Here is a 15,170-nt window from a genome sequence, read left to right as displayed (position 1 = left end):
GTATGACTGACTGTTCTTCCACTCATTATAAATAGCTGGACAAATGTAATGATTTATGTGTTTTTCATGATTTTTAATCAGCAGGCATGCCCTTTATTTTTTTTTACGTATTATTGATCTTGTGTTCTCTTAGATCATATCAGGAAAAGGACCAGCACAGCAATGAAACCACCCTTTCTTCACCAGATCCTTCTGAAGTGTATGTAAAATTAAGTAAAATGGGTACACTGTTCAAAAGTTGGGAATAAGGTTTAATGTATTGTTGTTTTTATTTTTCGAAAGAAATGCATTTTCTTACAGTGATGTTCTGAATTAATATTTCAGTTGTAAACTATTGATTTTGAAGATAGATAGATAGATAGATAGATAGATAGATGGATACAATAGACAGACAGATTACTTTATTCATTCCCAAAGTATAATTATGGTGTTACAGCAGCAATTAATAATATAAACATATCACACACATACAAACAAGTCAAAAATAAATACAATTAGGATATGACCTATCTTTACAATTGACTGTAAACTGTGCGTTGTCTCTCAATCAACATCAATCAACGATTCAAACTAACAAGCTGTGCCCATGAATAGGGATGTCCCGATCCAGCTTTTTGCACTTCCAATCCGATACCGATATTGTAGCTTTTAGCATCGGCCGATACCGGTCGATCCAAGCATGTATTAAAGATTAAAGATATTTACTTATTTTGTTGTTATACTCATGTTGAAAAGGGTTTTACTCTTAAGAACAACTATAGCCAACTTAATTAGGTTAGTTTGAATAATCCACAGTGGTTGATAATGAGAAGCTGACCTGTTTATTCTTAACAGGGTTAAATAAACACAAAATAATAAATAGTCAATTAACCACACAAACGGAATTGGCATCAGTGCTCTGCTCTTGAACAAGAAGAGTGTAAACCAAGGCTTAAAAAGCCATCAGTGCAAACAATATTGTAAACTGTATAAAAAAAGCAAAACACACAGAAAAGCTGAGTATAAAATAAATAGTCAATTAACCACACAAACTGAATTGGCATCAGTGCTCTGCTCAAGAATGTAAACCAAGGCTTAAAAAAGCCATCAGTGTAAACAATATTGTAAACAATCTAAAATTATATATAATAGCAACGCACACAAAACCTGAGTAGAAAATAGTCAAATTACCCCACACACACTGAATTGGCTATAACAACCTAAATAACGGTCACGCCTTCTACAGTATTGCTATCCTTCACATTTTACTGCTCCATCGCCATACTCCCTTCAATTTCTACTGTTTGCCCTGGCTGCAGTCTGAGCATGATGGGGAGATTATTCTTCTATTCACAAAGGTGATCATTTCAACATGCTCAGGTGTCAGCCTGCTCCTGTGCTCATCAATGATAAGCTGCATTTATTAGGCTACAGAAAATCAAGCAACATAGCACGTAGGCCTATCTACACTATTTAGAGACAGGAGCTTAAGTTTACCGCGACAACAGCTGTCACTAATTCACATCGTCGTAGGCTGCGCCGATGAACAGACTAAACGGTAAAAAAAGTTATGATCGCCTATACTGGAAGCTTCTACCCTTTTGGATGTGTAGAGTTGTAGGCCTAGGTGTGGGGGAAAAGCTGAAAATAAACCTGGAATGGATTACCTACATCGGTGCGCTGGAAAACACGGACCGGAGTTTTGAAAACAAACTGGATCGGGACATCCCTACCCATGAAGGCTACAGCAATGAACCCTGCAAGGCACATGAAACATTAATGTTGCACATAGGCAAAGATCAATAGTTTGTGATCACATTTACAATACATGTTAAATGCATTTCTTTCAAGGCATGGAATGGTCATTCGCGTACTGCAAATTCTTGCTCTTAACCTTGTTTTCTGCTGTCATGATTTGTCTTCCTTGCCTTTTCATGTAGGCTAATGTTGCAATCTCCCATTTCACAGAATCCTTGTTAGCGTGAACTAGCAACCACCATCAGTAGCCCACTAAAACAAGCTAAGGCTACTGATTTGTTGTTTTATTCTTCTGGCAACGCTGCTACTTAAATGTGAAAAACACATAAGGCAGTGGAGTATGTCAGTTTTTGACCTCAGTATCAATATGGCAGCCAACATGACAGAAACTGAGATCGGCTTCCCCGCTCTACATATATATAAAGGACTCATTCTAAGCTTGTGAGAATACCTTGATTTGTTGCTTATGGTTATCAATATTGAATCAACCAATCTCAAAGAAAAGCTTTCTACTCTGAATTTTGATTGGCTATGTTGTGGTCAGGCTTGTGAAAAGCATAGTTTTTTGTGAGGTGTATTTTGTCGTCAATAACAACCGCAGTGCCGGAGATTTGTCACCAAATGGGTTAAGTCACTAGTTTGCAGGTTCATGTACTTAATCATTTGTTTAATCAAGTGTTGTTGTGAAAGTTTGAATAAACTTCTCTTTTCTATATGCAGCTCAGAGGAGATACCAGCACAGTTGGAACAGCAGATTCAATCGCAACATCATGTGGAAGAACAGGAACAGACCCATGAGGAAGATTTGTCAGAATCTGAGCCCAACGAACCGCTGCTGGTACCCCAGGTGAAGGTAGCAGAGGATGGTTCACTGATCATCGATGAGGAGAGGTCAGAATTTACCTCAGTCACACAAAGCCTCCACTTTTTATTTTGTTTTACATCCATTTTACTGTTTACATGGCAGAAGACTTTATTTTAATCAACACTTTATTTTTATCAACATCATCAGGCCATTTTTTAAAAGTAAATGTTCCAGTCAATGATCTAGGCAGCACATTTTCTTCTTCTCTCCTTCATTTTACAGTCTAATGGTTAAGGACTAGAACGGTTCGGGGTCATATGGAATCGATTAATCTGCGCTATTTTTTTATTTAATCAGTTATTTCTTCTCAAATTAATGAATCGAAATTAAGAAGTTATTTTGACAGCCCTAATTAAAACCAAATTTAGTACATGGACTCATGACCCCATGGGGAGGTCACTCAAGACATTTGGTGACCATTGACCTCTAGGGGGTGCTGCAATTAGCAAAAATATATTTTGGCCTCTAGCTGTTGATGTGTTTAAAATTTAAACTTATTAGTGCTGTCTGGTAATCCTGTGGGAGGTCTTTAGACCGACACAGGCCATCTTGTGACACCAACATAATTGATTTGGCTGGCATATTGTATTTAATCAAAACACAAAAGGTCATACATTTTATCTTCAGTACAAGCCTAACAAATGTGGTGCTTTTTGTAGCCATATGTAAAACCATTCGCCCGTAGCCGCCAATCAAAATGGGTGGCAAAGCCGACAAACAGGAAGTGAGCTCGTATCTCAACAACCCTTTCATGTATCATAACCAAACTTTGGACTCATGACCCCATTAGGAGGACACTCAAGAAATTTGGTGACCTTTGACCTCTAGGGGTCACTGCAATTAGCAAAATGCATTTTGGCTTTTAACTTTTGACGTGTTTGGAATCAAAACTTACTAGTAGTGTATTTTAATACTGTTCAGACTGAGCCTTAGAGCCAAACAAGCATTTGCCCAACACAGCCAATCGAAATTCAGCAGAATCTGAATCCCATCATAGAGCCATCCCAAACCGAATCTTGGATTCAGTGCACCCCTACTTGTGGGTCAGATGTTCAAATGTAGATGTTGCAACAATTAAATTCATGAGGGTATGATTTGAAAGCAAAACACAAAAATCGGCTAATTTGGAAGTCCTGACCTTGATTACTGTCTGACTCCTCTGTCTCCTTGTAGTTTGACAGTAGAAGTACTTCGTAACAAGGGACCAAACCTTTCTGAGGACCGAGACCCTATATTTGAGCGTGGCTCAACAACTACATACTCCAGTTTTCGTAAGGGCAGCTACACTAAGCCCTGGTCAAGTCAAGGTGAGTGGATTTAACCAACATTTTAGCAAAATTACATTAAATGGAGGCATTTTAGCTAAAGCTAAAAGTTTGCATTAGCAACAAAATGGTTTATAGCCTTTATAGCATAGGGCATGTAGACACGTCAAAATAAATCCATTTTGAAACCAAAAATAAAGGTAATTTATGAGATTAATTGCATTTTAAAAACAATATTTCTTTGTAAAACGCCTAAAGTTGATCATACCGTTTTCAAATTTAAGGATGTTACATTACATTACATTACATTACATTTGGCTGACGCTTTTTAACCAAAGCGACTAACAACATGGTAAGGATGTATTACTATAAATATATATTTAACCAAACACCACCATGTTATCTTGTCAGATGATTAGATATACTCTTTTTTTTAACAAAACATCCCATGTTTCGGTTGTGACGGCACATGTTCGGTAGTGACGGTAGTGTTTCGGTAGTGACTATTACATCAGACTGCCAGTATTTTGTGTTGATAAAAATGACATAAGTCACAAATGTTGCTCATAATGCTGCTAGTCTGACATTTCCCAGGTTGCCAAATTGGGTATGATATGCACCCTACATATAGCCAACACAATGACTCACTTTCAATTTCAATCCTGTTGTCATAAAACCTGGCAACCCAAAACTCGTTTTTTAAAAGCTAAATGTCAGCAGGTATGCCATAACCAATCAGAAGAAAAACAATGAGTGCCATCTCCCATTCCCTAAAAGGAAGTAGGCCTACTGGCACAGTACCACCATACGGATGAGCAAACACATTTCTGCAGAAGGGATCTGCTGAAGGCTTACACTTTTTTTTACTCTTTAAATCAACAATTACCCCTACTAGGTACTCACACAAATGTGAAAGTATGTATGGAACTATTGTTGGAATGCTTGAAACCAGGCGACACCAGTTTGCCTCGTCCATAGCCAGCCTAAACTCTGACCCACTCGGTCAGACAGCCCAAGTAGTTAAGCAAATCCGCAGTTCAGTTTTTGTTTTTTAAATGTAAGACAGGGACTTGTTGCTTAGGTCAGTGGTTCTTAAACGTTTTGACTGGTGACCCCCAAAAAACATTGGCCAAGCCTCGAGACCCCCTTCTCTCCAGCCAATGAAAGTTGGTTTCATTTTGGAAAATGTTGCAAGACTGGCATTGGAGGCAGAGGCAGAAACGGTATGCTATGTCAACATCAAAACCAAGCCTTTGATAATCTGATTTATTGTTTTCCAAAGAATAACTAGCACTCATCCAATGTATAACTGGCAGTTCTGTGGCAAGAAAAGGCTGCATCACTGGTAAGCTTACGCACAGAATCTTTGAAGTTATCGTTGCAATAGGCGCAAATAGAGATTTGAGTTTGCGTAAACAAAGCATCCACATTCGGAGGAACATTATGGAAACACTGTGAATTGTAACCCTACATCTAGGACTACTGAATATCCCAGTTTTTAAACATGTTGGTCTGAAAACCTTCTGCAAATAATTTCGCGACCCCTCCCAAATTTTTGTCAACCCCCCTGGGGGTCCCGACCCCCAGTTCAAGAAACACTGGCTTAGGTCTTACCAGGCTGTTAGACTCCTGACAGTGCACCATCAAAATAACGAAATAATGCCCATTTAACTTTAGATCACATTCCTTGGTCAGTGGTGTTATAATTTTCTGTGGCGTCAAAATAGCAATTTCTGATCATATGCCTGACCACACCTGTTTTTTTCATCGATACACCCGTGGGTGTGCAAGGTCTGGCGGAATAATGATAAAATGCGCTGACCTAAAACTAGAAAAACAATTGTGTCGCGACTGGTTCCTCAATGCACTGAGTGTAAGAGAGGGCCCTCAGTCTTCCTAACTAATGCTTCTGCAAAAATATGCAGTTGAACAATGATTTCTTTCACTTTCCTTTCTTAAATATTCTTGGTACTTCACTATTTGTCTATATTTTATCAGTCTTTCTGCTCCATGTTCTTTTATGTTTAGACATGTTGGCATTTTGTTTCTATATTCATGGGTGTCATCAGGTCTCTTTCCACAGGTGTATACAATCAAGAACCTAGATTATGAATGCAGACTGCATGGTGCTTGACTAATACACCTGTGGAAAGGAATCTGATGAAACCCATGAATAGCACTAGCTTAATCATTGAAACAAAATTTTTATTTTAGGTTGTAGGCCTAGTCTTAAATATCCTAAAATGCATTTTATTTATATAAATGTGCAATTGGAAATATCACTGATTTACCAAAATATAGGACCTATAGTTCCAAAATATAGGACCTATAGTCTTTATCAACATCGTGTAAATCTGGACTTGCAGATATTGCTCCGAGCAAATAGGAGGTCACCGCCTCATTATGAGGCAAGATTAGTCTGTGAAAACAAAATGTACAGTTATGATCGGTATCTATCTTATGGTATACGTATCTATTTCCTTATACCGCAGAATGAAAGCATATTTAAATCTTACCCTTGCTCCGGTTCGTAGCGCCTGCAATTTGTCTCGGAGTTGTGAAGACGGCATGCTTCCTGTAAATGACGAGACAAAAAAATACACTTTAATAAAGCTGGTTCTGCTCACTTGTTCTTTTGCAAGGCTACTAGGCTACTCTTAGCTTTGGTTTTAGGCTAGGGTAGGCTACTTTTAGCTTAACCAGCAGTCATCGAACATATTCTTACCACAAGCTTGGGATTGTGCACCCGTCTTCTCTTCTTAAAGTTTGTCTCTCCCGCACAGTTTTTCGACTCCAGAGCAGCCAACCGGCCTCTATGGACAGCAACCTGGAGTTTACCTAATTGCTCCAATGACTTGCAGACAGCTCCGAGCAAAGAGGTGGTCACAACCCCATTAAGAGGCAAAGTTAGTCTGTGAAAACAAAATGTACAGTTAAGATCGGTATCTATCAACGTAGCCTATCTATTTCCTTATAGCCTACAGCAGAATGAAAGCATAGTATTCTTTAAATCTTACCATTGCTCCGGTAGCGCCTATGTGTCTCCGAGTGAACCCTGCTAGGCTACGGCTGGCTACCGCGGCTTTGATTTCCTGACAGCAGATGTCCATTCTCCAAGTAACCACTCATCTGGCACTAGATCCAACGCTCTCCATTCTTCCAAGCAAAAAGGGAAGTGCTTGTTTAAAGGTCCACTCTTCTAGAAGGAATGAGCGCCGACGATCGCGGGCGCGTTGTTTATGATTCACATCCACATGCATCCAAGTAACGTGAAGTAGTAGCCTAATGAAACTGTAGGCTAGCCTTTCTGTTCTGCTAAATCCAAGTATAGCTCGCTGCAGCCTGTGGGAAGGCGAGGCTTGGAGATGCTCCTCTCTGAATTTGCTGCCGCACACTGACTGTTGTTTATCCTATCAGCTGTTCTGGTGGAAGCGTGACCATAGTACAACCACTGCTCACTAGAGGAAGTGTCTCCCCTGCTGGTGTGGGGGCGTAACGGTTGGACTTTGGACTATTGAAGTGACCCTGCTGTGGCGTATAGACTGAGAATGTTTTGGACTGTGTAAATAGTCTACTACCAGGGAAATAGCCAATATGTGTGTGTGTGTGTGTGTGTGTGTGTGTGTGTGTGTATGTATGTATGTTTTCATTCAACAAAAATATATGCAGTTTTGCATATATTTTTGTTGAATGAAGACGGTGATAAAGACAATCATTTATTTGCCTCTGAAATTCTCATTGTGTTGGTGCGAAGGGAAAATCTGAATCTAAACTCTATCGACTGTTTTAAGTCAGGTTACATTATTGGAGCTTGCAGGGAACAGACATGTCATACCCAGCATCATTTCTGCCTGTTGAGCGTATTACTGGGAGTTGTGTGGTTAACACATCCACTGTTTAAGCAAGACCAAAGGCCACAGTCATGCCAGCATGCACAGTTCACTCCCCCTGCTACCCTGATTTGTATTTGTATAGCTCACAGCATTTTCATTTACATGTTAAAGCCTCCCCTAGAATTAGGAGGAGGGGGGTCATGGGCGGACGACTGCCAAGCAAGGCCCACGTCAATTTCGGACAATTCATGGCAGTTTTCGGCATTGCCTGCAAACTGCTGCGAACAGCCATTAAACTGAACTTCCACGACAATCTACAGTGCCGAATACTGACGGAAATCCCACTTTTCATGCAGTGACTGTCATGAACACATGACATTGTCATGACACATGAAACCTAATCCTAACCATAACTCTAAACCTAAACCTAACCCTAACTTGTTATGACAAAAACCGAATGTCACTTGTTTATGACATGTTCATGACAGTGTCATGTCACTCTTATGTCGATACTGTCAAGTAAAGTGTAACCCTTTTGTGTTCCAGTAGCGTCAAATCAGTGGGCGTGTTCAGCCAGATCTGCACAGCGAGAAGTGTGCTAATGCAAACAAAGATTTAGCTCAAAACTCCTCCGTTTAACATAATTTTGCTAACCCTAGCTATCATCCATTAATAGGTTGTTTTTACACCGGATCTTTCCTTTAAATCCATGTATTATCCTGTTGTGTAGGTAGCACAAATATTTATTTTAACTTTTAGTCTTTCCATTGGCGATTCCTGATATGCTTCAGCTTGTTAAACTAAAATATCTTTGACCCCAATCGAACCGGCTGCCAAACATTTTCACAGGTGTTCATCATTTTGTCCGTTTAACCCTTTCGTGCCCGTGCCGAACATTCCATTTTTTGTGCTGAATGACCTCCTCACACAAAAAACCTTATTTCTTGAGTATATTACATACCATCAATGGGATATACATATCATTGTAATCAGAAGGATTAGTTCTATGAAATGATGTAAAATACATGTAGTAATGTTGATATAGTAATGAACAGTCTTTGAAATCCTCTCCAAATGTATATCCAAAATGTAATTTAATTGTTAAATGAAAACTGACATCAAAAGCAAACGAGAATATTACAAACCGTTCAGAGTAATGCAGCTAGCTAAAGTTTTCATGCCGGTACACTAACGTGAGCCCCGTTATGCCATAATGATGACGCTAATGAAAAGCATATTACTGTCAAATAACATGATTTTAGGACTATAAATTAAGATTAACCATAACTACAACCGATTTAAAATATATCTTACCTCAGTTTATCCAGCTGTATGGGTATCAGTCGATGTAATCTCCCAAGGTGTACAGACGGCATCCGCAGCTGTCTACATCAAATAAAGCGACTGAAGTGACATTATTTTTCACAACTCATCTTCAAGTATCCAAAAAAATTCGCGCCATAAACCTCTTAACCAATCATCAAATTGAAGCCTCTGTTGTCAGCATTATGGGGAAGATTTCAGAAATAAAATCAGTCATTGGACAGCTGAGATATAAGACGATTGGTCATCGTTAAAGTTTTAACGAAATTAGAAAGCTTGTAAGGGTTAATCTTTAAGATTTTCTTCAGACAGCTTCAGAAAAGCATTAAATTATTAGACTTTTAATATGCGAAACTTGCCATGGTAACTCTGGACACTGCTTGGTCCCTCTCATTGCTGCTTGCAGCCATGTTTGTTTCTGAGTTTGTCGTAAATGATAGCATATGTAGCACATCATTTTTTTTGTTTTGCCCGCAAACGTACAAGCAGTGATTACTCCAGACAGACCTTAATGTAGTATTTGCAATATTGACATTTCTCCTCTCCCAAGTAACTTTCCTAACCTTTACAGTGTCAGGTTGATCTTGATGTATTTTTAAGATTGTAATAAATAGATTTCCAACTCTCCCAAGTTGACATGGGATTTGAGCTGGAAATGCAGATGTATGATGTGTTGACTGAGAAATCTGTATACATGTACATATTACTGATTTAAATACTTTTATTATAAGTCCACATTAAAATAAATGTGTTAGAAAGAAAAGGGTGTCTGATGTCTTAAATCATGGAATCATTTTATTCCATCTGGCCACCTAATCATCCCTCAGTGTAATTGGCTGAATGATTCCCTCTCTCTCCACCCCAAACTTAGCCTGGCTCCACCCTCCTACGTACTTCCGCTCAATTTTCATTTCCCTTCAGTACGTCGTCTGGGTCTGCGGTATATTCGCGGGTTTTCTCCTGCAAAAATCTGCAGGTCCAATCAGCGAACAGAGGGAGTAGCTGAGAACGATGACGTTGAGGTTGTGCGCTAGTTTGAGCCAGACATACGTCATGACCAAACATTAGCGATTGATTATGGCAGATCCAGAGTGGCTCTGGACAGATCCAATAGTTTCAAACTTCAACAGAGTACTCGCCTTCAAGGAAGTTAACGCTTGGCAATGGAAAGTGGCCTCATTATGAAATGTACGAGAGTCTGGAAGGACCAGGCTACCCCAAACCGGTTTGTGGTTAGCTTTCTCGTGCAAAATGGTTGCAATGCATCACCCATTGGGTGGGTGCTACACATTAGTGGCGGTTGAAGTGAGGTCCCCGCTTAACTGTAAAGAGATTTCGTCACCATGATTAAGAGCAATCAATGTAATGTGGTGTTATTGTTTTATTACTGGCTTTACTTTCAGCTGTATACATTATGATGACATGATGTGTGCTTTTTTTTTGTATGTATTTTCCAGAGACCGATATGTTCTTCCTGGCCATTAGTATGGTAGGCACAGACTTTTCAATGATTGGCTCAATGTTTCCACACAGAGCTCGCTCTGAGATTAAGGTATGATCTCATATTTTGGTCATAGGTTGCTTTATTTTTTAGTTGGTGTTTATTTTTAATAGGCTGAGTATTGATGTTTGAGCTTGGTGTTATTGGAAAATCATATGTTAATTGCATTTTTAACTTTCTAGAACAAATTCAAGAAAGAAGAGCGTGCCAATGCCTGGAGGATAGACAAAGCCTTCCGTATGACTTTCCTGCAATATATTGTTTGCCAATTACATAACAATATTTTATTTTATGCAATATCATTTGTTGTTGTACAGTTATATTATTGTGTATTTGTTTAAACCTTGATCTATGTGTCATTGAAATTCTAAAAAAACATATCACATGAGGGGCTGCCGTGGCCTACTAGTTAGCGCTTCAGACTTGTAGCCAGAGGGTTGCTGGTTCGAACCCCGACCAGTAGGAATGGCTGAAGTGCCCTTGAGCAAGGCACCTAACCCCTCACTGCTCCCCGAGCGCTGCTGTTGTAGCAGGTAGCTCACTGCGCCGGGATTGGTCTGTGCTTCACCTCACTGTGTGTTCACTGTGTGCTGAATGTGTTTCACTTAGGGCTTTCAGATATAACCTCCGGAGTATATGCGGAGGTTTGTCAAACGGAGGTCCTACCCTTCGGATGATTCAGATATGATGCTAACCTTTTTGTTTACAATTCACAATTCCCATTCTGCCCCCTCTTGTGTGTGTGGCAATAGCATGGTCTAGCCAGCTACATTAGTTGAATTTCCCACAAGAAGCAAACTTGTAATAGGCGAATCGTTCACCTAGCATAGCTATGCAGCATAGACGTAGCGAGTCGCTACCGAGAAAATCAGCAATGCAACTTTGGCGGCCTAACAAATCTCATGAGAATCGTGACTCGATACCTTGTCAGTAGATATAGCTGTTTGGAGAAGAGAAGTTAATCCTTCACCACCACAACAAAAGCATTTCCATTGTTATGTGTACATGGGGGACAATTCACAAGAAGTTTGCTATTTACAGTAAAATATAAATATATCGTGACTCTAGAAGGAGCTCTAGAGTTGCCAAAAATACCTAAACGTGCATAGTGTACCTTTAATGCATAACCTGGGTCAAAAGTGACCCGGATAAGATAAAATATCTTTGTGGTAAATTAACATCATCCAGTATACCATGAATTCATCAGTCAATGTTCCAGATATAAATGCAATATCAAACACTGTTTTTTTCATTACTTCATCCAGTTTTCAAAAACTACTAAAGCTACTACTAAAACCACTAAAGTTTACTAAAAAGAGTAATAAAAATCATCTTTTGAAAATTGATCTTAAGGCGAGACACGGCAGGTGAAAACATCGTTTTTTCATGAACTGGTCAATTTCGAGATTTTGGGCTAATTTGCTACCTTAGCATGTATTCTTTCACACTACTACGACAACAAAGCCCGATTTACACATTTAGGTGTTTATTTCATTACATTTTGTCTACTCGCGCCTGTATATTTCTCCTAAATTCATCAAAAGTTAGTCTTCTAACGTTTCATGCTCTACCGCGACCGTGCTACAAAACATAACATGTGTAGTACCGTTGGAAAGCTCTGTTTTTCCTGCATGACGTTGTACTATCCAAATATGGACACTTCCTTTGTAACCGCAACCAATCGCGAAAGTTCAAAGGCGAGTCTAGGCTGAGAACGGAATCTCTTGTCTGTGTTCCAAGGCTGTTTTCTCAAATTGAGTTTTTCTCATTTTCCAGTAGATACATCTCAGCCTATGTAGCACCTATGTACACCAAACTGTAAAGTTTAAACTGTAAAGATATTTACAGAGGGATTTGTTAATAAATCATTCCTGGCCTGATTTATGTGACATTTTATTCAAAAATATATGGCAAAAATCGATTTTTTAAGGCTATGGACAGTATATTCTGATTTCCTAGGTAATGAAAGCAGATATCCTGAAATCCCTCTGTAAATTTATTTTTATCTTGTATGCAAACAAAATGAAAAAATAATTTTGCACCTGGCTTCATCATATGTTCAGATCTATCTACCGAAAATATATGCGAATGTGTGCATATTTAATGAGAGAATGCCTAATTTGCATAATTAGACATTCCAATTTCAAAAACTTGTAATACATTTTTTGTTCATACTTGTGTAAGTAATCAACTGAGGAAGTTTCATGGTGATGTCTATTATTTTAAAATGTTACCCTATTCACCTGTAGTGTCTCGCCTTAAGGCCCAAATTAAAAAAATGAGAAATTCCAACCCACCAATTTTTTTTGTGAATGAATAATGCATCGTAAATAAATAAACATTCGTCCTAAAAAAAAAATACAGGTGAATACAAGTATACCCCTATGTTAAATTCCCATAGAGGCAGGCAAATTTTTATTTTAAAATGCTAGTTATTTCATGGATCCGGGATACTATGCAATCCTGATAAAGTTCCCTTGGCCTTTTGGAATTAAAATAGACCCACATAATCACATACCCTTCACCATACCTAGAGATTGGCATGGTATTTTTTGTTAGCCTATTAGCTGGTTTGATTTGCAAATTTGTTGATTGATTTGCGCATTTATTTGTATATGAATCATTCCAAAAATTGTACATTATTGAATTTTGTATATTAATCATTCATAAATAGGCTACATAGCAGTCAATCTGCATAGGCTAATATGTGTTGGGCTGTTTGTCTGTCTCATGATGGTCTGTCCAGTGGAATAACTTCTTCATGATTGACCATAATGAGACAGAAAGTCTACACACAAGCCTACTTATGTGTATGTCAAGTGCTAACATTATTTCTTATAGAGATAACCAAAGTATCTAGCCTATATTTTCTACCGCGAAAAACATCACTGTGTTTGTGCTAAAGAAATAGTTGAAACATTAAATATGCATCGAGTTGTTTGGGGACAACATTTTAGAAAAAGGCAATATTTTGATTTATTACGAAACTAGAAGTGTCACTTCTTCCATTCCATAAGCTAACATTATGCATAGGCTACACAGTTTTATTTACCTTCCTCCCAACTCAGGATCACTTTCTTCTTGGAATCCCTGACCTAAACCAAATTCTTCTGCCCTGGAAGGATTGATAGTTATATAAGTATATATACTCCTTTTTGATCCCGTGAGGTAAATTTGGTCTCTGCATTTATCCCAATCCGTGAAATTAGTGAAACACACTCAGCACACAGTGAACAAAGTGAGGTGAAGCACTCACTAATCCCGGCGCAGTGAGCTGGACTGCAAATACTTATTACCCCTGTATTTTAAGGAAGAACATTTATTTATTTATTTATTTATTTATTTATTTATTTATTTATTTACGAACGATACATTCTTCATTCACTAAAATTGGTGTTTTTAAAGGTTGGATTTTTACTATTTTCTTTTTAATTTAGGCATTAAGATCAATTTCTAACAGATTATTTTATATTCCTCTTTTTTAGTCAACTTTAGCATGGGTTCAAATACTTATTCTCCCCACTGTATATCCCTGAAAGGACAAACTTTCAAGAGCATATTTTCTGGAAAGCAATAATTATGTGCAACTTCCAGTTTATAAGTGATGTTAGGATCAAATTCTGGATAAAACAGACATTGAGTGAAATGTCTAACAAATATTTTTGAGTTTAAAAAGTAGGCCATTATGTGTTTCCAGGGCTGATATACATTTTAGAAGTTTTCCATGATGCATGCACTCACTTTAGATAGGTTGATTGCATAACAACTGATAAGAAAGATGTAATAAGTATATTAATAACCCATCTCACCCTCTTACAGCATTCATTACGAGCTTTCTAAGTGATAAATTCTTTAAAGGCACCTTAACAGTTTTTTGTTGACCTTAACAAAATGTTTCAGTTATTATTTTTGCGAGGTTTCATTCTTTAGCATTCAGTTTCTTTTTTTGTATTCTTGTGTTAGGAGAGAAACGCCGCTTGGATCTGGATTTTTTCACAGAACTGCTTGAAAAGATCTTGGCTGATGAAGAAAGAAGGAAAACAAATAAAGTAAAACCTTCTATGGGAGCCAGAGTGCAGCAGAGGAAAGACAAGAAAAAAAACAGAGGTAATATTGCAAAGTTGTCATTCGAGCCTACAGTGTATTTTTAAAAAAAATGTTTTTGATCTAGTCCATTGTCATCAAATGTCCTTTCATATCTTTCTCCATCAGTGAGAAAGCCCTTAAAGGCTGCCTCGGATACGGAAGGTTCTGCAGAGGAAAATTCAATTGGTGATTTTACAGAGGGAGAAAAAGAAAATGAGCACAATGTCAATGAACATGGAACAAGTGATGGCAAAAACAGCAGAAACAGTAGAGAGGGAGGTGATTGTTATCCAATGACGGATAGACAGACACTCGACACAGGCATGACAAAACCTATGTGTGTCTTGTAATAACAATGTGAATTTAAAAAAAAATGCTATTGCCTAATATTGATTGATTATTTTTTATTATTTTTCATTTTGTCTTAGAATACAATGAGGCAGCTACTGGCAGATTAGCTGCTGATGAGAACTCTCACAGTGATGGGTAAGATGCTTGAATTTTGGTGGGGCACAATAAATTGACATAAGTGATGGATAATATAAATCTTATTTTTTAAT

General features: G+C 38.1%; 1 protein-coding gene across 4 annotated transcripts in view; it reads left to right on the top strand.

Annotated features, from left to right (window-relative positions):
• Positions 1-15,170, top strand: part of LOC121679631 (transcription factor TFIIIB component B'' homolog) — a 198,423-nt gene that overhangs the window by 38,783 nt on the left and 144,470 nt on the right. For 3 of the 4 annotated variants that reach the window (XM_042058535.1, XM_042058533.1, XM_042058532.1), the window contains exons 5-12: positions 134-199; positions 2,458-2,628; positions 3,776-3,909; positions 10,481-10,575; positions 10,707-10,761; positions 14,488-14,631; positions 14,737-14,931; positions 15,039-15,096. In XM_042058535.1, the coding sequence (XP_041914469.1) occupies positions 134-199; positions 2,458-2,628; positions 3,776-3,909; positions 10,481-10,575; positions 10,707-10,761; positions 14,488-14,631; positions 14,737-14,931; positions 15,039-15,096 (918 nt within the window). The remainder of the gene's footprint in view (positions 1-133; positions 200-2,457; positions 2,629-3,775; positions 3,910-10,480; positions 10,576-10,706; positions 10,762-14,487; positions 14,632-14,736; positions 14,932-15,038; positions 15,097-15,170) is intronic. The other variant, XM_042058534.1, reaches the window with a different exon arrangement.

This window comes from Alosa sapidissima, chromosome 13 (assembly GCF_018492685.1).
Source record: "Alosa sapidissima isolate fAloSap1 chromosome 13, fAloSap1.pri, whole genome shotgun sequence".
Lineage (NCBI taxonomy): Eukaryota > Metazoa > Chordata > Actinopteri > Clupeiformes > Clupeidae > Alosa > Alosa sapidissima.
The sequence above is the reverse complement of the archived record's forward strand: the minus strand, read 5'-3'. Positions and strand labels throughout refer to the sequence as shown.